We start from the raw sequence: 25798 nt of genomic DNA on the forward strand, positions 1-25798 counted from the left end.
ATCTTATGAAGTGGGGGCTTCCGGGGAATCCTCAACTTGAACTTATCACTATCATCTTCCCCACTACTGTTATTTCAAGTTTTTTTTTGGGGGGGGGGGACCTGGTACAGGTAAATTGGCACTGTGTGGAATGGGCCGAATTGCAGAAGGTATATTTGGATATATTATAGCGTGTTTGCTTTTTTCAGACATACCTAGGGTTGCCAGACCTTTATTTCAAAGGACAATCCTTTATTTTACCCAAACTATCCTTGTCCTTTATTTTCATTTTTCAATGCCTGTGCCTCGTAATGGCAGTGGTGGATTTCCGTACAGGCGTAGGAGGCATATGCTTCGGACCCCACGTGCACAGGGCCCCCCAAACGAACAAAAAATTACAATTTTATTTCAAAGCTTTAACAGGGGATATGTTAAAAACCCCTCAAATGCAAAATCCACCACTCAGAAATGAATCATAAAGAGATAATTTTAACCTATTCTAGCCTCTCTGGCTCATATATGTAGTTTCACGAACACCATGCACTTGACTTCATACTTCTTGATGAAATTATATTTTTTTGGCAAAGCAGAAAAACTTGCACCTGTGTGACCATGATCTAATTTTCATGAAAATCGTGCCAACTGGTAGATAATTAATAAAATCATAGGTATCGGAAAAATCACTTTTTATAATATGGAGTTCAATGGCTTTGTTTAAACTGTTTTTCCTATAACTTTACAAAAAAACATTTTTTTTTTCATTTATATGGTTATAGGCACCCACATATTTCATGTTATATACAAATATGTTTTATTTTTCAGCCATCAAATATGGAATTTCCCCCAAAAAAGAAGAAGAGGCTTTGTTCTTATAACAAAAATTGGGAGAAAGTATACAAATGGCTAGTCAAATAATCCTCATGAGGTGAGATGTCTCCTATGAAGAAATGTATTTAAAGTTGGTTATATGGTCATCTTAGCAGTTACTCAGCATAAAGACTCACAAGCTCAAAAATTGGCAAATTCTTCAAATCTTCTTGATAGGTTTCTTGTGAAAAAGAATACGAAAGAAGAGGATTTAGTTACTGCAGCTGAAATAACTCATATTTTATTTATCATTCAATTAAGTATCACCATTCTTATAACTCATTAGATTGTAGGACAAAATTGAACTCTAAACTTTACAATGATTCAAAAATTGCACCAAAAATATCATGTGGAAGAACTAAATCTGCTGCCATTGTTTGTAATGTTTTAGGTAAAAAAGCATTGCACATTGTTTTGGATGATTTAAAACATCATCATGATCCACCACTATTTTTTTGTTTACAGATTGATGCTTCTAATAGAAAGAATATGAAAATTTTTCCTTCGTCAATTCAGTAATTCAACAAAGAATATGGTCCTACAAATTATTTAGTTGATTTTTTTGAAAATGCTGATGAAAGTGCAGATGGAATCTTTGAGTGCCTAAAAAATTCAATGAGTAATTTAGGATTGGATTGGCAAAGGGTATCTAGTTTCAGCATAGACAATGCAAATTGTAATTTTGGAAGTAATAAATCCTTATTACAAAATATTAAGAAATTAAATGAAGATGTAATTAAAGCAAACTGCCATTCATAATTTAGCTAAATATGCTTTCAGTAATTTAGATATTGATATAGAAAATATTGTCTTGAAAAATATGTGGTAATTTTTCTGTTTCAGCTAAAAGAAGGGATAACCTTAAAGAATTTCATGAGTTTGCTGAAACAGAGTTTAAGGAAATTTTAATGCAAGTACCAACTAGATTGCTTTCTTTACAACCATATAGAACAAATTTTGATTTCATGGAAGGCTTTGAGCCTTTATTTTGTAAGCAAACCAAAACACTATTCCAAACAACTTTATAAAATCCTCAAATTAATGAAAATTCACAGAGGTCCCTATAATTATGGAATTATATTTTCTTTTCTTAGTGTATGCGATCGAAATAATTTGCAAAGCAATAAAAGAGCATGAAAAGAATGAAACGTGTGAGTGTGATATTTTTTATGTAATGAATGATCAAAAATATTCACTGAAGAATTGTCTTCATCAAGAATTTTTTGAGCATCATGTTCATCAGCATTTTCAGAAATTAGAAATTAGTAGTTAAAAGCACAGTAATAAATGATTTCAAAGCATTTTATAATGCTACATTGAAATATTTAGGAAAGAAATTTAATTTTAATGAAAATACTCCTTTTTTTGAAACAGTAAATTAAGCTTTAAAAATGGTTGTCCTAATTATGACTGATTTGTTGAAGTAGCAGAATATTTGTATAAAATATTAATATAAAAACTAAAGTTGGATATGAATGATTTATTTGATGGGTTTCAGTACTGAAAACAAATTATGAAACCGTGTCAACTTCTGAAAAATTTAAAACTTGTTCGAGTACTTTGAGTCAATGGCATTTAATTTTGAAAAGTACTGATTTTAAGCTTTCAAATATTTTCAAGGTCGTTTTGTATGTTTTTTCAGTGCTGGGGACTTGGGCAAATTCAGAAAGGATTTTTAGTGTAATGAACTCGAAGTGGAGACATGGGCGAAATAAATGTTCAGTTTCACTCATAAAAAGCAAACTAATGATCTACTTCAATTTTAAAGATAATTGTTTAGATTTTTCTTAGGAAATTAAAAATGATGACAAAGTTCTTAATTATGAAACCGTGTCAACTTCTGAAAAATTTAAAACTTGTTCGAGTACTTTGAGTCAATGGCATTTAATTTTGAAAAGTACTGATTTTAAGCTTTCAAATATTTTCAAGGTCGTTTTGTATGTTTTTTCAGTGCTGGGGACTTGGGCAAATTCAGAAAGGATTTTTAGTGTAATGAACTCGAAGTGGAGAGATGGGCGAAATAAATGTTCAGTTTCACTCATAAAAAGCAAACTAATGATCTACTTCAATTTTAAAGATAATTGTTTAGATTTTTCTTAGGAAATTAAAAATGATGACAAAGTTCTTAAGCTTAAGGTTGCTTGAAATAGTACAAAATATGTTCAATGTGAATGATTTCTAGCTATTAAACCAGTATGTTTTTGTTTTTTTTTTTGCTTTTTTTCACCTACCTAAAATTACTTTAGCTTGAGGTCAATTAATGCACTAAACTTGCATTAAAATATTTGGATCAATTCATGCTTTTAATATCATCCATATCGTTCTTTATCCTTATATATCAATCCATATCCTTCCCCATAGAAAGCCATGGTTTACCATTAAATATTTTAAATTCTAAATTAAACTAAAATTTGCAAATATTTATAGTTAATATGAAAACTATAATTTTTAAACCAAAAATCTAAAAAATATAAACAAAATGTTTAATTATTAACTAAAAATCATTCAATTTTCTTTTTTTTGGGGTGAAAGGGGATGGAGTGAGAGTTGGAGAGTGGTAGCATTAATTATTTTTGAGTGTCCTTTAATCCAGTCATAGAAATCTGGCATGTCCTTTAATCCAGTCACAGAAATCTGGCAACCCTAGACATACCAGATATATTTGGCATACAGAAGTAGCAATCATTAATGGTTAGATGGCTCTCGCCAAACCATAGGGACTGCAAAAGGTGACGCTCTGCGTTTGCCATGTAACTACTTCCGAAGGTTTGTCGTACAGATAATACAACACTTGTGAGGCACCCAAGGTTGGTCTTGATTACCAATTTTACATCCAAAATAAAAAGAATACGTAAGTTTTGTAATGCCATAGATATTTTTCCTTTGAGTTTTTGGGATAAACCATCCAAAAACATAACAAAAATTGTCTGGATGATTGATACACTTCCTATGTGTCTGCTTATTTGTTGTAGCACTAAAGAATTTCTGAAAACTTAAATTCAGTTTTGAACACTACAATATAAAAACAACACAAATTCAATTTTTATCACTACACAGTATACAGACTTAGAAACTTACTAGTTCTACTCATGTGAAAACACTGAAAGGAAATATATTTGCAAATCAGTAGGTAGAGCCGGAAATTATTTTACTGCTACTGCAAGGGTTGTGGGCCGCACCCTCCTACTCTCAAGGGACTGTTTATGTTTGGAGTATAGATCATGTCATGATTAGCTAATACTTGGCACAGCCTACAAAAATCCTCACCAAAAACGCTAAGTGTGCTCTCTTCAAATTGTAAATTGTTGCATTAGCATTTGAACCTAAGAACCATAGGTAGAAGTCTGATTATGTTTATCACAAGAAAATCAAGGCCAGAATCAACTGTTAAAATTAAGAGAATTAGCTTATATCTGTTAAAATAAATCAGTATGTAATACTGATTCATACTGGTTAGATTATGCGAAATTGGTATAGATATAAATTTGTTAAAATAAATCAGTATGTCACATTACTGGCTAGATTATGCGAAATTGGCATATTTTGGTAAAACGTAACTCCCTCTATATTTAATAACTGTGACATGATGTGAAACCATCATGGTGATTTTTGAAATCTACGCATAAAAATTGGTTAAAAACAGAATTTAAGTTCTTGGAGGTAAAAATCGTGTTGGCTAGTGTAATTAATAATTTTTATCAAGTCACTCTAAAGCTTAAAATGACTTTGCAAATACTCTTGAAAGTTTTAATACCATTATTGGGGTTTTGAAAATGGCATTATTCTGTAAAATAAAAATACCTCTAAAGATATTAGTTCCAGCTTTGCTAGTTATTATTTCAGGACAATTAACATAAATGGCTGGGAAGAAAATTACAAGCTTTTGTTATCTTCCCTGCTCTAAATATTTCGACAGTTTTGTATTACTGCTATTTATGAAGGAATGTAACAGCAAATTATTTTTGAGAAACACTACTGTGAAGCAAAGAGTTTGGGTTCAGAAACAAAGAATGAAACCATGAGATGGGATGGATGATCCCAGCAAACAGAGCAGAAACTATAAATACTTACACTAGTATAATAAGAAAAGAATTGGTGATCTCTATTGTATATAAAACTTGATAAAAGACAATCATTAAATCAACAATTTGCCATTCTTCAAATTTCAAATGAAGAAATGCAAAGATGATTATGAACTCATTTTGACCATTCTCTGAGAGATCTCCAATGGAGCCAAAACGTGTCAGGATGGCTACACAATTCAAGTTAGGGAATCCTTCCTTTAAATTCAGCTTAATATACCTCGGCCTCCGTAGCTGAGTGGGCAGGAGCGGGAGTGCAGTAGCACACGCTCTTTGAGTAGACCGGGGTTCAAGCCCCTGACTGCTGAATACGGTCGATCTGCCGACCCGCACTGGACCAGCGTGGCAGATAATGGTCCATTTCCTTCAGCATGAATTGTTGAGGAGGCTTCCACCCTGCAGTGGGTTGATAATGGCTGCACTTTACTTTTTTTTTTTTTTTTTTTCCCTTTAAATTTGATCAAACAACTCATTTATAAAAAACCAAAATTATGCTGGATAATGGCTTTATGGTTCAATTTACTTCAATTGTATTTCGTAAAATTCCATCGTAGCCATAATTATGAGAGCTTCTTTGGACTCAGGGGAGGTACTCATGGACTGGAGATGTGCAAATATGACCCCAATTCACAAAGGAGGATCAAAGGGCAAGTAATTATAGACCTGTTACTTTAACTTCTGTTCCAGGAAAATTAATGGAGGCACTGGTTAAAGAAGCACTGCAGGATCATCTAGACAAGACTTCAGTTATAGCTCAGATACGGCATGGTTTTGTTAAGGGAAAGTCTTGCCTGACCAATTTGGTTGGATACTATTATGTGGTCACAAAGGAACTAGATGCAGGGAATAACTTTGATATCATATATTTGGATCTTAGAAAAGCTTTTGATACTGTTGCACAGGGAAGACTGCTGCACAAATTGGAGCAGTGTGGCACTAGAGGCAAATTGCTGCTATGGATAAAGGGATGGTTGAGTGGGAGAAGACAGAGAGTGGTAATCAATGGATACAGCTCATCGTGGACTAATATTATTAGTGGTGTCCCTCAGGGTTCAGTATTGGGTTCATTGTTGTTTTCTGTATTTATAAATGATATTGATGATGGTATATCAAGCTTAATGTCCAAGTTTGCAGCCGATACGAAGGTTGGCAGGGTTGTTAAGAACACTAATGACAGTACGCTGCTGCAACAGGATCTAGAAAAGTTGAGCAGATGGGCTGTTAGGTGACAAATGAAGTTTAACATTGACAAATGTAAAGTACTACATATGGGAAGCAGCAACCCCAGAGTGACGTATCAACTCCGTGGTACTGCACTGACAGTGGTAGAGAATGAAAAGGACCTGGGGGTAATTGTGCAGGCAGATATGAAGTTTTCTGAGCAGTGCAGATGGTCTGCAAGAGTAGCTCATAGTGTTGTGTCAATGATATATGGGAATTTTTCTAGCATGGATAAGGAGGTGATTATCCCCTTATATAAGGAAATGGTCAGGCCACACCTTGAGTACTGCATACAGGTCTGGAGGCCTCATTTTAAGAAGGATGTAGAGCTGTTAGAATGAGTACAGAGAAGGGCAACAAGATTAGGGAATGGAACAAAGGGTTGCTCTTACGAAGAAAGGTTTAAATTTGCAAATTACAGTGTAATTTGCAAAATTTAATATACATATTAAATTTTGTATATTTAAATATATATATCTAATATAATTAAATATATATATTAAGCTTTATACACCTCAATCAGATCACCTCGCAGGTGATCTGATTGAGGTGTATAAAGCCTTGAATGGTTTGAGCATGCTCAATGCTGATGGAAATCTTCCTCTTGCTAGAATAATCATTTGAGACGGCGTAATTCAAATTGAGGAAAGACAGATGTAGGATAGATGTGCGGAAGTTTGCCTTTAGCCAGCGGGTGGTTGGTTGGCGGAACAAACTTCCATCCTTTGTTGTGGAAGTTGATAGCCTAAATAAATTTAAGGCTGAGCTGGACAGGTATTTGAAACGAATGGAGGGGTGAAATGGGAGCATTTTTTTTTTTTTGACTGATGCTGCATAAGCTTGCTTTCTTGCATCATATGCCTCTACTAATGCTAATATATATATATATATATATACTAATGCTAATTATGGATATCGATGAAAACAATTGCAATATGTCACTTCCATTATATCAAAATGTTTATACTAAAAAGGTTTTAGCATATAAAGCCTCAGACTATGGAAAATTCACTAATCGAACAAGTTAGTGCCAAGCATCATTTTAGTTCGTAGAAAACCACTGAAGTAGGTGAAATGGCAACCCCAGGATTCGTCCCACCAGAGCTTTCTTCTCTCCTAATGTGTCCTGGCCTGCCTCTCCAGGGCGGTGGTAGAAACTGGGGCTATTAGTGGCTCTCCACAAGCCCCAAAACTAAGTGGCCAGAGGAACAACACAACCCACATTAATACTTCACAAAACACACTAACACACACTCTGGCCTTATGCTGAGTATTGTATTCTACACAGAGTAAAAACGCGGAGTTCGGAGAGAACCCCAGTGCCGCCAGACAAAAAAACACTATGTCAGTATGATAGATATCTAATCAGGAAATGAGCTATGCAATTATTTACTGTGCATTTGTAATGCACGGCATTCTCAAGATCGAATAAATATCACTATGTAATTATTTACCTGCATTTACATAGGTAACTTAGGAAAAGGCCTTTTGCTTCGGGTTCCATAATGCATGAGAAATATTGTTGCATCCGAAAGAGCAGCACTAAAATATTTACAAACTATACAAATATTTAAAATATTTACAAATATACAATATTCATTAATATACAAAAAATGTTACAATGAAACATCAAATGTTAGACAGTGAATCACATGCACAAGGTTTGTTTGTTTGTTATTTGATTTTTAGGAGCATTAGCAACTAAGGCCATATTGCTCCGAGATGTGCGGTGATCATTCCCTGACCTTTCCGCATCCTCTGTATTTGGTGGTGATGGGCTCAAACCCCGGTCTAATCAAGAAGCGTGTGCTACGCACTGCTGCTCCTTCCCACCTGGCTATGGAGGCGCCTCACGTGCACAAGGTTGGTGAACGTTATGGAGGCAGTTGTCAATAATTAATTGCATTTGTAGTGATGCAACTGTCTCGCTCTCTTCTCCCATTGGCTGGAATAAATATCACTGGGTGAATACACCCAGTGATATTTATAAATATCTTCTGGGTGAATACAAATCTTTTTTGAACCCTCCCTTGTAATGTAGCTCAAGGTTAATTCTATAGTATACAAAGGGGAAAGGATGATACATTCATCGGGAATCATCTCTGATTAATGTTGTGTGGGAAGATGGCAACAGAGCCGACAGATGACTCTGACCTCTTGTCATCAGTGACGATAAGTAAGAAGTCAGAGAGTATGGGCTTGGTGGGCAGCAGACAGTTGTTGGCAGACAGAATTTGGAGTAGTAGTCTTTCCCAGTTTTTAATAGATAAATTGCATGATGGTATTTGAGCATGCCAGGGTGGATTTGATTGCCTTGGTGACACAGCAACATTATCTACTATGACGTTCAATTCTCTTAGTAAATCTTGGATATGAATATCAAAGGGATGGTTGGCAGTCTTGTGGCTCTTATGGAAGTTTTCCTGATGTGACTCATTAGGATTCTGTTGTAGAGATTGAGAAGGTGTTCTATAGACTCTGACAAAAGATGTTTAATCATTTCATAATGGATGTTGTTTGGCCTGATGGAACTCATCTGGGATAGAGCAGTTTCCATTGTGTAAAAGGCTGATTGGGCTTTACAGCCATTTGAGGACAGCTTCAATTGCAGTTTTTCAGATTTTTGCTCGATGGTCAAACTCTGGGGTGTAAAATGTTTTGGCAGTCACTTTAGTGAATGTCCCCAAGAATGTCTGCAATTGTGCATCCATTATGCTCTAGGATTGATGAAGGGTGTGACATGTACTTGACCTTCATTTTCTGGGCTTTGCCCCAGATGACTTTTGGTGTCACTGCCCAGGTGATGGAAGCAGATTCAAGATTCCTTCTGAATCTGAAGTCTAATGTAACGTGCTTTGGAGTATGCATGTTTGAAGGCTATTAGGTTTTCTGTGGTAGGATATTGATGAAATAACACCCATGCATTGCTATGTGCCTTTCTTTCTGCTGTGAATTCTGCATTTCACCATGGTTTTGGAAATGATGGAAACTAAGTCAATGTCTTCAGAATTGCAATTGCTGCAGCTTGGACAATACTTTCTGTGATGTACTTAACTGCATCATTAATTGGATCCTGGCTGACTGTGATGGTATTAGATGTTGCCAGACATTCATCATGCTGAATGCCTTCGTGGCATTCTAGTAAGCATGACTGATCTTCTACTGCGATATCCTAGATGCATGGCATGGTCTCCCATTGCAAATAGTGGGTATCACAGGGAAGTGATCACTACCTTTATGGTAGTGATCACTCATACAGGGCAGAAGGAAGTACAGCAGATGGAAAGATCAGTAGCAGTAAACATATAGGTAGGCCATGCGGAAAAGGTATTAGAGCTTACATTTAGAAGGGTGAGATTGTTTTCAAGCATATGAACAGAACGCCTGTCATTTTTACTTTCAATTAAGAGATACCTAGAATGAACTAGGTACCTCTTAATAGAAGAGCCAATTACCATGAAACTACACAGAACATTAAAGTTTGGGATCTCTTTGATGCATTGGCATTGTCTGTTTCTCTGTTTTGATTTTCAAATACAGACCATGCTGAGGTCCTAGAAGAAATAATGTTATCAGGATTCACAAGTTTTTTTTTATTTTATTTCAGCCCAGGCTCCCCACCCACCATGGAGCCCAAATGAGATGCCTGCTACTTGGTAAGCAATAAATGCACTCAAGAATGGAAAGCCAGGACTACCCAGCCTGAATCCTGTCCCTCAGACATGAGGGTAGGGAATGGCATTGACATGGTTGACCCTTTCAGGTGAACTCACTAGCCAACTGAGGACCACCTGTCTTGTCAAAACAGGAACCACAGTGGTGTGTTGAAGCTGCCCCCCCCCCCTAACCACTCAGGATCTCCCTTTCCAAGTTTCCATGAGTTGCAGCACACACAAACACATTGGATTTCTATGATGTTAGCCTAGAACCTAGGCTGTGGGCTTTGGATCCCAGTGATGTTAATCTGGAGGACCAGTGGTGTCTGGAAAGTTCTCCCCTCTGACCACATAAATAAGTGCCCACATTGAGAGGCTGATCCCTGAGGAATCCTCATCTAATTCCAGCACAATCTGAAGAGTAACCATTAATCACAGTCCCCTGCCTCCATCCAGCAATCCATATAAGGATCTTAGCCATGATGTTCTGTCTCAGCAGCCTCTCATGCAGGACTGAGCCAAGTACTTTGCAAAAATCCAAATAAATAATTAGCATTAGCATTAGCATTAGTAGAGGCATATGATGCAAGAAAGCAAGCTTATTCAGCATCAGCCAAAAAAAAAAAAAAAACACACACCACTCCCATTTCACCCCTCCGTTCGTTCGAAATACCTGTCCAGTTGAGCTTTAAATTTGTTTAGGCTATCAACTTCAACAACAAGTGATGGAAGTCGGTTCCACCAACCAACCACCCGCTGGCCAAAGGCAAATTTCCGCACATCTATCCGACATCCGTCCTTCCTCAATTTGAATTTATGCCCTCTGAGGTGATTATTCTGAGCAAGATGCAGAATCCCATTGGCATTGAGCATGCTCAAACCATTCAAAGCCTTATACACCTCTATGAGATCACCTCGCCGGTGCCTAGTCTCCAGACTCTGTAATTTGCAAAACTTAAGCCTTTCTTCGTAAGAGCAAAACTTTGTTCCATTCATTAATCTTGTTGCCCTTCTCTGTACCCGTTCCAGCAGCTCTACATCCTTCTTGAAATGAGGCCTCCAGACCTGTATACAGTACTCAAGATGTGGCCTAACCATTGCCTTATACAAGGGAATAATCACCTCCTTATCCCTGCTAGAAAAATTCCTGTATATCATTGATAAGACACCATGAGCTACTCTTGCAGCTCGTCTGCACTGCTCAGAGAACTTCATATCTGCCTGCACAATTACCCCCAGCTCCTTTTCATTCTCCACTACTGTCAGTGTAGTACCGCAGAGTTGATTCGTTGCTCTGGGGTTACTGTTTCCTATATGTAGTACTTTACATTTGTCAATGTTAAACTTCATTTGCCACCTCTCAGCCCATCTGTTCAACCTTTCCAGATCCTGTTGCAGCAGCATAGCGTCAGTAGTGTCCTTAACAACCCTGCCAACCTTTGTATCATCTGCAAACTTGGACATTAAACTTGATATCCCATCATCAATATCATTCATAAACACCGAAAACAACAACGGACCCAACACTGAACCCTGAGGAATTCCACTAATAACATTAGTCCACGTTGAGCAGTGTCCATTGATTACCACTCTCTGTCTTCTGCCACTCAACCATCCCCTTATCCATAGCAGCAATTTGCCTCCAATGCCACACTGCTCCAATTTGTGCAGCAGTCTTCCATGGGCAACAGTATCAAAAGCCTTTCTAAGATCCAAATATATAATATCAAAGTTATTCCCTGCATCCAGTTCTTTTGTGACTACATTATAGTATCCAATCAAATTGGTCAGGCAAGACCTGCCCTTAACAAAACCATGCTGCGTCTGAGCTATAACTGAATTCTTGTCTAGATGATCCTGCAGTGCTTCTTTAACCAGTGCCTCCATTAATTTACCTGGAACAGAAGTTAAACTAATAGAACCAGAAGTTAAGCTAATTACTTGTGTCAGACTTTGATCCTCCTTTGTGAATTGGGGTTACATTTGCACATCTCCAGTCTATGGGTACCTCCCCTGAGTCCAAAGAAGCTCTCATAATTATGGCTAGGGGTTTGCTTACTTCCTTTGCTGCCTCCTTTAATATAACTGGATAGATCCCATCCACCCCAGGTGCCTTTTTTATGTTTATCCTCAACCATCTCTCCTCCACTTTCCTCTCAGTTATTACAAAATCATCCAGCTCACTGCCAATGTTTACTTTACCTACATCATTCTCCTTCCTGAATAACTCCTCATGCGTGAATGTAGATGCAAAATACTCGTTTAGATTGTTAGCCACCTGAGCAGGATCCTCAACTGTTGAACCATCAATATCCAGTGGACCAATCTGATTCATCCCTTTCCTTCTTGAGTTTAAATATGTAAAGAACTCTTTTCTGTTTTTCTTTGCATCCTTTGCCAAGGATTTTTCGTAGTCTGCCTTTGCCTGCCTAATCTCCTTTATGACTTGGTTACAGACCAACTTATATCTATCATAGGCTTCCATGTCACCCATTAATTTGTATGTATCCCATGCATTTTTCTTCTCTGCCACATGTCTCATTAGTTCATCTGACAACCATTTAGGCCTAAACCTTGAACAATATTTCTTAGTTGGTATGTAAAGCCTGGTAGCCTCCAAGATTAGTTCCTTGAATGCTTCCCATTTTGAGTTTGCTGTTGGTAACATCATCAGTTGGTCCCACTGTATAGAACTTAAATACTGTCTCAGACCATCATAGTCGCCTTTACGAAAACAAAAACCCTTCCCTTTACCTCTGATGGTAGTTACCTCCTTGAGTAAATCCCACTTCAACACACTGTGATCACTGCCACCTAGTGGTTCATTTATCTGCAGATTCTTAATGCATGAAGAATCACTACTGATAATCAGATCAAGAGTATTGCTCCCTCTTGTTGCCTCACGAACATGCTGATGTAGAAAACAATCATCCAATAAATCCACAAAAGCCTTGCTAGTGTGCGAGTGACCAACCCACAAATTCCAGTCAATATCTGGGAAATTAAAATCCCCCATTATAAGACTCTCTGATTTACTGGCCCACTCTATTTCCCTGTACAATATCTTATTATACTCATCAGAGTCATTAGGCCTATAGCACACTCCTACTCTCAATTTTGATTTCCCTATGCTTATGTCACACCAAACTGACTCAACACTGCCCTGTCCATCGATGTCGACTGGCTTCACTTCCTTGGACTTTATGTGTTTCTTAACTAATAGCATAACCCCTCCTCCCCTCCTGTCCTGTCCTGTCTATCCTTTCTATACACATTGTATTCCCCAAATTCCAGTTCCGCATTACTTATATCTGTGTGACACCACGTCTCTGATATCCCAACAATATCTGCCTTTGATGTTTTGAGCAATACCTCAAATTCATCAAATTTATTTACCAAACTCCTAGCATTGGTGTACACGCAAGTATACCTGCACTGTTTCTATTCTTAGCTACCCTAACACAACCCATGTGTTTACTTGTACCACAATGACTCCCAGCAGTCTCTGAAATATCCTGCATCTTGTTTTTCAGGCTTCTGCTCATTTCAATAGAAGCAGTGCAAGAATCACTTCCACCTCTGCCAGTAGCTACTGTTAATCTATTAGTCCTTGTATCCCCCCAACTAGCAGTTTTCCGACCCACCTAACACTGCCTCGACAGCATCAGCAAAAATTCTTGCACCCTTTCTATTTAAGTGTATCCCATCCCTGTAGAAGCAATCTCTCCTGTTAACAAGTACAGTCCAGGCTGAAAAAAATTCTACCCCTTGAGCCTTGCACAATCTTTCCAGGGCCGAATTGATCGACAAGGCTCTCATCATATACTCCCTCCTATCGTGTCTGGGCAGAATTGCAGACACTTTCAAATTCAACCCTAATTCACGGCTTTTTTTCAACAGTGACCTGTACTTGCTAAGTAATTCCGCCGGTCTCCTACTGTTAATATCATTAGTGCCAACGTGTACAACTATATCACCTTTTGTGCCCTTAAAAGATGATATCCGCTCTACAACGTCATCAACCTTTGCCCCTGGCAGACATACCCTGGTCCTATTCCACCTATCCTTTTTACAAAGCATGTTCTCCATTTCCCTGACAATAGAGTCACCAACAACTACTAGTTCCTGTGGGACCAGCGCATTCTGCCTAGGGGGCTGCCTCTGTGTTGCCTGATGACCAAGTGCAAGCTCTGGCGTTGATGTGGGCAGCTGAGAGCTTGATGGGCCCCTCAATTTATTTCCTTCGAGGGCATCCACCCTGTCCTTCAAGCTCTCATAAAGGCCCATAACAACGCTGAGTTGTCGCCTGATTTCCTTGCACTCCTTACATCGTGCACACACAAAGACGTCCCCCTTGGCAGTATCATGTCCCGTACCCGACTGCTCCGCAAACATCAAGCAAACAGTGCATTTTAAAAGACTGTGATTCAGAGGGAAACTGCCCCCCTCAGTTCTCCCCTGAACCACAGCACTCCCATTAGCTTGAGCCTTTTGCTTTGCTGCTCTGGTCAGAGTCATGATTCCGATTTAATTCAATAAAATTTCAAAACAAAAATTAAATCCTTAAGTTATATCCCAAAACAGTTATGTTATATTTTTTTTTCGGTATCTAGTGTTTTCTACGAGTTCCCTTTATACAACTTCCGTATCACGTGTACCACTATAGTTATGTATTAATTATTTGTTACGATTAAGTCGTTATATATATATAGAGTTAAAAATACAATTTAATTGACAATAAAGTTTATCAAGATTAATAGATTTACTGATTAATTGACAATATTATATTATGCACTATACTACACTAAGCTTATGCTATCGTGTAAAAATGGCGGGAATTCTCGAACGGTACTTCTACGGACTCGTAAGTATTGATTAGCTTCCAAATCTCGCTATCTCAATTTAGAATAAACTAAGGATCCTGACTAGGTCTATAATCTACTTATAGAAGATAATTTGATATAACAATTGGTTAATAAATCGACTAAATTTGGTTAAAAAAAAAGACCTCTCGTTCAATTTGTAACACATGGATTTGATACCGTTACCGATACTAAGTAATACCTACAAAATCTCTGTCTAAGTTAAACTTTAAACTAAGTATCATAACTAGGAATATAAAGCTACTCTAGAAAATAAGTTAATATGACAATTTAAGCTAATAAATCAGAAAATAAATCAGGAAAAACTTCTCTGTTCCAAGAGCTTCAAGGAGCTCGTCCGCACAGGCTAACCTCGCACCCATATGTCAAACCCATAAATAATGTCAAAATTATTTACAACATCCAGATTATGAGTGACTCTTTAAAAATAGTTAAATAGATTACTTAAATAAGATTTTTCCTTTATAAAACAATGCTGTATTTATTTCAGAATACCATTTATAGCTATATGCTCCTATACTGCATTCTTAATCACTGCCTCCATTGTTTTATCTACTACTGAAATCACACTAACCAGTCTATAGTTATTCACTTCCCTCTTAGAACCATCTTTATGTATTTGCAATATATCTCCAATCCAAAAGAACCTTTCCTGGGTCAAATGATGCCATCACAATTTGACTTAAGGATTCAATTCAGTCTCTGGCCATCACCTCCCTTAAAATTACTGGGTATATTATGCCATCAATTCCAGGGGCCTTATTTGCTGTTGAGCTCATAAGCTTTAACAAACAATTGAAAATTTCAATATTACTGAATTCATAATGCTCAGTTTCACCCAAACTGTTTCTTCTTCCCACGAAGGGCCTTTCATTTGCAAAGTTTGATGCAAGGTACCTATTCAATTCATCAGCATCATCAGCTGATTTATCTAAGATTTTGCTCCATCCATGAAGTAAGGATCTGAGCTGATTCATTCTTTTCTTCTTTGTATTCACATACATGAAAAACTTCTTATCCTTGTTCTTTACTATGAGTACAGGTTACAGAGATAAGTACAATGGTGATTTCTAAAAACTGGCCTTTGCCAGCCTAAACCTTTTTGTAGTATGCTTACAAATTAACTTATAGTTGTTTTATTCTTCAGTACTTTTCACTGCTCTGTAACTCTCCAATGCCATATTTTTTTGCTGCATTAAATTAACCAGTCCCTCATTCATTTAACTTGACATCCTCCACATAGTATATTTTCTTAGCAGTATATATGCATTGTGGCTGCTGCTGAAACTACTGCTTTAGGTACAACATAGCTGAGCAGTCAAGCGTGAGAGTGTAGAATTGTACATGCATTTAAGTGGACTATACCACAAGTGCATATGACTGCTAAAAACAGTTAACGATTTTATTCATTGTTAAAATAATTGTACACTCTCCAGTGGCTGTGCTGAACTCTTTTTTTTTTTTTTTTTTTTTTTAAGATATAAAACAGATTAGGATATGTATAGCATCTTAAACAGTCATGGTCTTTTTTCCCCTAAATTAAACCTACACTGCTGTCTTTAATAACTCTGACCTCTCTCTTCATCATTCAACTTAAAATTCTGTGTTCACTCTCTACTAAGGGTTCCTAAACTGCAATACCAATGTACCAATGTTATCTGATACATTGGTTTATGGGTGACAATCAGGTCTAGAATATTCTTGTCCCTAATACTTTTCCTGATATGCTGATATAAATAATGATCACACAATTGACTTAAAAATTCTCTCCCATGATGAAGGAAATTCCATGGTGAGTTTCTCTCCAATAAATAAGGAATAAACTGAATTGAAATAATCCATAACCAGGCATTCTTTGCATTTACTTGTCCATTCCATCTGCATGTAGAGGTTCTCATCATAATCTTCACAATCTTCTCACCTGTAGCATACTTTCCATTTTCATTTTGCTTCCAAATATCTTACAAAATGCAGATTTTGTGGTGGCATGTGTAAGTTCTGCATCTGGGAATCCTTTAGTTGTGCTCAAGCTGCTCTTGAAAACAAGCACGATTCCCTGTACCCACTACCCTTCCTAAATATATTAAACATGTTATAGTAAAAGTTACTGATTCTTAAATATGGATGATACCAAGTTTCTGTCAGCTCCATTACAACAACATTAGTTGTCCTAACTTCTGATATTGTGCAGACAGGGTTCACAAGTGTTCTTGTAATGTTTACTACATATCATTTAAAGTTGAGTTCTTTTTCTAGTATTGCTTATGCATCCTTTGAGGTTACATGAGTTAGTTGCTCTGGCATTAGCTTTCCATTCATTTAAAAGATCACTACTTTTGGTAATTCTTTGAATATCAGAAATTTCTTTGGCTTTGTCAGCAACAAGATCAAATAAATTGTGTTGAGGTCATATAACATATGACAGCAAAAATTTCAAATTCCTGAAAACAGATAAGTTTTTAGAAAATTTTGATGTTTTGTTACTTAATTAACATACAATTGTTACCTTGCTACAGAGGTATCTGTGGGACATGATACAGCCAATTGGGGGGGGGGAATTTCTTGATGTCCTTTCACTGAAGAGAGTGTGAGGAAATTAAGTGCCAATTCAGTGTTCAGATGGACTTATATCAAAACTTGATGAATAGGGTTGATGCTCTTGAAGAAATTATAAACAGAAATCCAAAAAGCACTCAGCCACCTAGCATAATGTGTATCACACGACACAATGAAATCCTCCACAGCATAAAGTGCTGATCAGATAGGAAGTAATTAATGTTGGTGACTCTATTGTCAGGAAAATGAGAAATATATTTTTAAAAATAATAGTTACAAGTGGAAAACAGGACCATGGTATCTCTACCAGGATTAAAAGTTGATGATGTTGTACAGCACCTATCATCTTTTAAGGTGTTGCTGCACAAAAGGTGATACCATTGTACACATTGTTTCTAACAATACTAAGAATAGGAGATCTGAAAATTTACTTAACAAATAAAGGACAATGTTGGGGAAAATGTGTGAGTCAGGATTAAATTTCAAAATGTCTGCAAAATTCTACTCAGATGCAACAGGAGGAAGTACATGATGAGAGCTTTGTCAATTAGTTTAACTCTGGTGAGACTGTGCAAGGCTGTCTCAGCATAACCTGTGCTGATTGACAGGAACTGATGCCATCAATGAAGTTTCAGGCAGGGCAGATAACTGCTAGCTTGAAGGATACACAGAATAAGAGATTAACAGCAGCTGCAGGCAGAGATGCGATTCTTGCACTGCTTCTATTCAGACATATAGCAGCTTGAAAAACAAAGTGTTGGGGATTAAAAGGCCTTCTGGGGGTCCTCATGGAATAAGCAAATACATGGGCTATGTTATGGTTACTAAGGGTAAAAAGAAGTGCATCTATACTTGCAGGTACATAAAAGCAAGCAAAGCAAGTAAATAAATTTGATGAATTTAAAGTATTGGTTAAGTCATCAAATGTGGATATTGCAGGGATATCTCAGACATGGTTCCTCTCAAACATAAGAAATTTGGAATTTGAATATGATGAGTGCAATGTATAGAGAAAGGAAAAGAGTGTGCGTGTGTGTGCTCTTAGTCAGGAAATACACAGAATCTAAGGCAGTGCACCCAGTGGTGGATAGACAATGTAATGTTAAGTCAGTCTGGTGTGATATAAACACAGAAAACAAAAATAGAGTGGAGTGTGTCACAGACCAAATGAGTGTGATAAGTATAATGAAACAATATATATAGACAAATAGTAACTAGTAAATTCTGATTTACTAGTGGACTAATAAATCAGATTGCCTTATAATGTGTAATGGTCACCCACAGAGTAGCAATACTTTACTAGATTTACTGACAGATGCCTTCTACACCAGCATTTCAGGGAGGCAATAAAAAAAAAATATGAGGAAATTTTTAGTGATGGGGAATGCCAGTAATACATCAAATACTAACAGAGGATGAAATGATTTTGTGATAACTGAGAGGAAATTAAAAGAGAAATTGTTAAAGCAAAGAGTAAATAAGGCACTGGGGTGAATGGGAATTATCTAATTATGCATTATATTAGAAAAGGCACCAAAAAAGATAAGCAAACCTTTACCCATAACTATGAGAGCATCCTTGGATTCAGGAGAGGTCTCCACAGACTGGAGATGTGTGAATATTTCCCTATTTCACAAAAGGTGAAAAGCAAGTAATTACAGACCATTAATTTTATCTTCTGTTCCAGGGAAAATAACAGTCACTGGTTAAAGAAGTAAAGCAGCACCACATAGATAGAAATGCAGAAATGCAATCTGATTAGCTACCATGATGCAAAAGAAAGTGATTACAAGTTTTGACATCACATATCTAGATTTCAGAAAAGCTTTTGATATTGTTCCGCACAGAAGACTGCTGCACGAATTGGAGCTGTAGAGCACTGGGAGCAGGTTACTGCTATGAATAAAGGGATGTTTGAGTGAAAAGGCAAAGAGTGATTAGTAATGGGCACTGCTCTTTTCTGGACTAATGTTAGTAGTGGAGTCCAGCAGGGTTCAGTGGCTCATTAGTATTTTCGAACCCAAGAAGTGGAGAATGAAAAAGCCCTCATGGGTAATTTTGCAGTCAGACAATAAGTGCTGTGGGCAGTGCAGATGGGCTGCTAGGCCAGCTCGTGGGTTTATCAATAATATACAGGAATTTTTCTGGAAGAGATAAGAAGATGATTAACCCACTGTATACTGGTTAGGTTCATTGAGAGTACTGCAAACAGATCTGAAAGCCTCAATTTAGAAAGGATATGGAATGGGTGAAGAGAAGAGCAGTGAGATTAATGAGGGGAACAAAGGGGTACTCTCACAAAGAAAGACTTCAAGTCTGCAAATTTGCAGCATCTGGAAACTAGGCAACTGCAAGATATGACTTGGGTGTTTGAGGCTTTGAATGGATTAGGCTAAATGTTGATGGTATCCTTACTCTTTCTCAGTCATGAGGAGCATAGGGGAAAATTTAAATTGAGGAAGGATGATCCTAAGGTAGATGTGTGGAAATTTTTTGCTTTCAGCGAGTGGGAAATTGACTGTAGGAAGGAAACAAAGTTCCACCTGGTGTTGTGGAAGTGAGCAGTTTGAATAAATTTAAGAAAGAACAAAACAACTTATTAGAAAAGTCATTTAAGGATAGCAGTTTTCCTCTATCCTTAAAGCTTCATCAATAATGCATTACCTTTGTTCAAATGTATTCCATCTCTGCAAAATGAATGCCTTCTACTTTCTTTCTAATATAATTATTAAGAATAAATCCATTTTATTTTTAGATATTTAAAATTCAATTGCAGAAAAGAGAAAAAGCTTTTTATAAAGTGAACCCAAAATGTATTAATGGACTGGGAAGTATTAACAGAACGGAAAGTGATTTAAATCTAGTTGAAGACCAAGTCAATGTTTATTTTTGTACCAAAGTAACTAAGGCTATAAGACAACAATACATCGTGTCTGTCAACTGCAGGTATGTCATGTGCTGTCCTCACAAAAGAATGACTTACTCGCCCATAGCGTAAAAAAGGGTCAATAAAAATTCCACTTGTCTTCGTGGAATTTGAATGCAGAACTTTTCCACACAGTGTAGACATAACCATGTGCTACCTGCAAAATATGATGTAATGAGAAACAGCAATTTAAATGATAAGGCCACTAAAACAAGTATAAGTGGATAAGTATATCCAAGGGAAATATCTTAAACTGTTACTCTTTTTTCTCATTGTGAAAGTACCTGATTAAAAAGAATCTCTTATAGTAAAAATTTTTTTGTAACCAAGGCACAAATAAAAAAGGTCATGATCATACAGATTAATCACTCAAATATTACATACACCTCATGATCTTAGTTGCCTTGACACAAAATCAATCAGTTATTTAATTATTAGAAATATTATTAGTAACAACAAAATATATGTTTTTGATTTGATCAAGCTTGGTTGGTGTGAGGAAGAATTTTAAAATAAAAATGTTCTAAAAAAACAAAAAAAGGTGTTAAAATATTTTGCAAACTTACATTTTGTAACTCAGCTAGTTTTTCCTTGTCTTCTGATGTTACTCCAGGAGCAGATGCCAATTTTGCTTGATATTCTGCTTGAGAAATCAAATGTTTCAGTTGTTGAACATCTTGCTGATACTGATCTTCTTGAGTAACACACACCTGAAGTGTTTCACATTGTTCTCCTACTACACTGTGAAGATGTTCCAATTCTTCTTGCAAACTTTGTCCTCTAGTTATCATGTGATGTTGTCCTACTGAGTGGGCTCGGAAGTGTACTTGAAGTTTTTCTAGGGCCATCAGCACTTTAGTTTTTTGTACTGTAATATCTGACAGCATTTTCTAAAAACAGATTAAAAAAAAAATAAACATATGATAGAGAAAGAGAGACGTGAATCATTTTATGTAATATATTTTAAAAAGTTCCAGCTCTTCACTTTAAATATAAATTATTTGGTCTACACTATGAAAATTGTTATATTTGAATGTGAAAGACTGAGATATGAGGTGTGGCCATGAAGTATCAAAACTGATTTTATTAGGCATTTTCTATAGGGTGATTTGATGATGCCTGAGGAGATATATATTTTCTTGGCTGGTGCAGCAAGTCTGTGGTTTCCTTGAACTATATGGCTATACTAATACTAATGTTTCACTATGCATTAGCAATATTCATGCAAGAATTAGTTCGGTCTACTGCAGCAAGTGAAAAAATGGTGCACATCTTTTCAATGTATGGTAAAATGATTAATTTTAAATTTTGTGTAAAGTGGAAATCTCCATATGAAACAGTTCAGATGTTAAACTAAGTTTATGGAGATGATATTATGTTTACAGCAAGATAATCTAACTATTTTTGAAGGTTTAAAGAAGGCAGAGATGTCAAAAATGATGTGAAAAGTGGATGTCCAAAACTCATAAGCCCAATGAAACTGAAATTGTTTATAAAGCAAGAGATTTGGTTCACTCAGACAGAGAGATGGCTAACTGACACTTTCAACTGTTGAAGGATTAAATTTAAATAAAGAAACAATCAGTCTGATTTTGGTGGAATACTTTAACAGAAGGAAATTTTCACCTTTTGCTGAAAATTATAAATTGTGAAGAAACATGGGCATCATTTTGAACTAGAAATAAAATAATATCATAGTTATCAATGGAAAAAATTATCAATCCTTAAAAGTCAAGGAAGCAGACATGTAAAAATTAAAAGAGAATAAAACATGGGCTAATTTGTTAATTCCCTCCATTGATTGATTGCTATTGTATAGTTTCTGGTTAATATAATCATATGTATTCCTAATATTTAATTATAAAAGCCTCAGGAAATCACAACATACTGTATGGAAACAGTTATGTAGTATAAATGTCAAGCCTAATATCACTAGGTTATAGTATGTTAAAACACAAATAACTGTTTTCACATGATGCATATGTTGCAAGATAAATCCATTATACATTTAAATGTACAGGTGGATTTGCCTTTTCAGGCAATAAAACTTTTATACAATTTTAAAAAGATATTGGCAACTCAGGCAAAATTGTGAATAATGATATTTGGCTCTAATTTGAACAATAAGCACAAGTTATTAAGTCAAATATGCAGCCTTCAGTACAAGCAGAAAGTCTCTCCATGAACAAAATCAAATGCACATAATCATACATATTTTATTTGATTAAACTAAGTATATAATAATTAATTAAGACTAGATATGAAATAATAAGATTCAAGAAAAGCATTTGTAACATTTATATATGTATGACTGTTTCTGCAATGTCTTGAGGAAGCTATGTTAGGTAACATAGTTTTCCCCAAGATGGCAAGGTAAAAAATATAAAACAGTGAAGAGTGTTTTTTTAATCAAACTAATTTTATATTTCTAAATTTTATTTATTTATTTTTTTTCCGGGGTAATTATTACCAACAAACAACAGAACGGTTGCAACTGTAAAATCCGATGGAAAATGATATTTGAACCAGTGTCTGGAAAGGGGAAAACATACTTAAGTTCAATCAACTTGCAAAGAAACTAGAAAGTGCAGGTGAAACTACACAGATGACATTAAAAAGAATATAATGAGTTCTAAAAGGTAATTTAAAAAAAAAGTTTAGAAATGTCTTCAAAAGTTTTACCACTGTTGGTTAAAAAGCATCTTCAAAGAAACTACTTTGAAAGAGTTAAAAGTTCGGTATCAATAAAAGTCCCACAAAAATGGGATTATTGTTTCTTCATATAAGCTGCCTCTTACATAAACAGCCTAAGCACATTAAATGTTTCAGCAAAAAGGTATTAAAAAATAAATAAATAAACACACCTATTACTACAATTCTTACTAAAAAACCAAAACCTCCAGAATAAATGATTTCTTTTTAAAACTATTGTTGCTTTAAATGCAACAATGAAATTCATTATTAATATTTTGATTTGAGTAAATTTTAACTTGCCTCTCTCATATTCAGCTGATCTCGTAGGCTCTTTCGCTTAAACTGAGGAGAGTCCAAAGTACTTTTTGCTTTTTCTAACCATGCAGTAACTTCTTTCATTTTGCGATCACACTGCTCCCATTCTTCTACCATTTCTTGCAATAGTGACAATTCCTCTTGAAGCCTGCTTTCAGTATTGCTCTGTTCTTGTTCTATTGCATCAAGCATGTCTGGAAGGTCTCCTGAACTGCATGCTTCTCCAATTTTTTCAAGGTAGTTGCCCAAATCGGCTATAAACTGCTGTATTTGACTAGTTTCTTTAGAAATTGCCTATATTGCAACACAGAAATAAAGCAAACAAATAAAAACTTATGGAAAAATGCTAATTTAAATATTTGTGAAAAATAATAATAATAATACACTACAATACAATATTTATTTATTTCCAATGATAATTAATTTTTTACACGTCAAAGAACATGTTAAAGAGTAGTAAGCTCCTCATCAACAAGTTTTAATTATTATAGTGAATTAACATAACACCTCATACAAGATAACTGTATAAGGAGTCATTTGGAGGTAATTCTTATACCCTCTCAAGATGGGGAGGAAGACACAAATAAGCATCTTACACAGTAAACAACAGAAAAAAAAAAATTATCAATCTACATGTTCATTTTGAATAATATATTTACTTACTACAAATTTTGACTTGACAAAAGAATAAGCAATTTTAATTTTTAAAATTCAGCTTGCTTAATGCAGTGTTAATAATACTACAGAAAGTATATATTTGTTTAGGGATGTAGGATGATCTAATCCAGGAGTTTTGCAATCTCAAGAGTATGTTATGGGAATGGTTATATTAACTATAAAGTATACTCTCTCTCTAATTTAAGTATTAAATTCAATTTCAGTTTTTAAAGTTTAAACTTGGGAAGTACCTGGCTTCTCAAATTGGAATCAATGCAGAATTGCTTATCCATAAGTAGCATAAATATTCTATTCAGAAAATGATTAATGTCTTAACTGTGTAATAAGTACAGGAAGAATCTCAGTTTGTTCTGTATAAAATTAATATGTTTAAACCAGTCAAAAGAACTGCCTAACCATAAATCTAGATATTCATGTTGAGATAGTTGTTATATTTGTTTGCAAGAGCATATATTTTAACAAATGTAAACAACTGTGGCTATGGATCTTATTGTGGGTGTACATTAAGTAATCTGATGAGAAGGTTTGATTAATGAGAGTTCTCTTTTGTTTTTGCTAATTATGAGTTTGTTATCATGTACCCAATCTGGTATATTAACTAAATCTGTCTGAAAATCAGTGGTCATTTCGGGTAATTGCTTTCTATTAAATATACAAAAAAGATATCATCTGCATAACTCTTAACATTTGCTTTCTGTACGTATAACGAGAATATTCAGAAATAAGTTGAAGAATATAGGGTCAAAGGGTTAATACCTGTGGTCTCAACCTCTATAATATATTTTCTCCTTGCTAAGTAACATTTCACTAAATCATACATTTTTCCCTTTGATACTTGAGTTAGACAGCTTTTCAGAAAAAGGGATATGTCAATAAGGGCACAGTACTTTTTAAAATCAATGAACAGAACTAATATATGATTATTAAAATTCAAATAATTAGTATTAGCCATATACTGCAAGGAAGCCCCAGGCTTTTGCTGCACTAGCCAAAAAAAAAAAAAAAAAAAAAAAAGTAGATAAGAATGTGCAAATTATGCACTTCCCTCCTTACACAGGTGTCTATTCGGTTCACCTTTGACGTTCTTCAAACTGTCAGCCACAATTACTTGTGTTGAAAGTATCGGACAAGTCTCCTAAAAGGGTTCAAGTGCTTTGCTCTTTTTACAGGAGTATAAATTCAGATTTAACAAAGAAAATTTTATAAGAAAACTGGCATTTTAGATCAGCAAATATTTTGATTGTTTTGTTAAGATTACTCTAAGTCTATTGGCAAAAATTAAAAGACAGCCACATTTTTGAATATGGGCTTGATCTTATATCTAGTAGTAGTAGTGGCATGTGATGCAAGAAAGCACGTGTATGAGCTTATGCAGCATCAGCCAAAAAAAAAAAAATCACACCATTCCCTCCAAATGCCTGTCTAGTTCCTCCTTAAATTTATTCAATCTATCAACTTCCACAACGGCAGATGGGGCGCCTCCGTAGCCAGGTGGGAAGGAGCGGCAGTGCGTAGAACACGCTTCTTGATTAGACCGGGGTTCGAGCCCGTCACCACCAAATACGGAGGATGCGGAAAGGTCAGGGAATGACCACCGCATATCCCGGAGCAATATGGCCTTAGTTGCTAATGCTCCTAAAAACCAAATAACAAACAAACAAACAAATAACAAAATAACAAACGGCAGATGGAAGTTTGTTCCAGCAATTGACCATCCGCTGGCTAAAGGCAAATTTCCGCACAACTATTCTACATCTGTCTTTTCTTAATTTGAAGTTATGCCCCCTTAGGTTCGTAATCTGAACAAGTGGAAGGATCCCATCAGAATTCAGTGTGCTCAACCCATTCAAGCTTGAGCACGCTGCAGATCACCGCGCAGGTGCCTAGTCTCCAGCCACTGCAATTTGCAGAACTTAAGCCTCTCTTGGTAAGAGGATCCCT

The 25798-nt window shown here is 35.9% G+C and overlaps 1 protein-coding gene across 3 annotated transcripts in view; it reads right to left on the bottom strand.

Annotated features, from left to right (window-relative positions):
• LOC150084856 (muscle-specific protein 300 kDa-like) overlaps positions 1-25798 on the bottom strand; it is a 1257473-nt gene that overhangs the window by 488703 nt on the left and 742972 nt on the right. For all 3 annotated transcript variants that reach the window (XM_090376651.1, XM_090376652.1, XM_090376650.1), the window contains 2 exons: positions 23165-23473; positions 20737-21060 (listed from right to left, as the gene is read on the bottom strand). In XM_090376651.1, coding sequence (XP_090232777.1) covers positions 20737-21060; positions 23165-23473 — 633 coding nt within the window. The remainder of the gene's footprint in view (positions 1-20736; positions 21061-23164; positions 23474-25798) is intronic.

The sequence above is a fragment of the Mastigoproctus giganteus genome, chromosome 6 (assembly GCF_048544385.1).
Source record: "Mastigoproctus giganteus isolate SK-2022 chromosome 6, ASM4854438v1, whole genome shotgun sequence".
Classification (NCBI taxonomy): Eukaryota; Metazoa; Arthropoda; class Arachnida; order Uropygi; family Thelyphonidae; genus Mastigoproctus; species Mastigoproctus giganteus.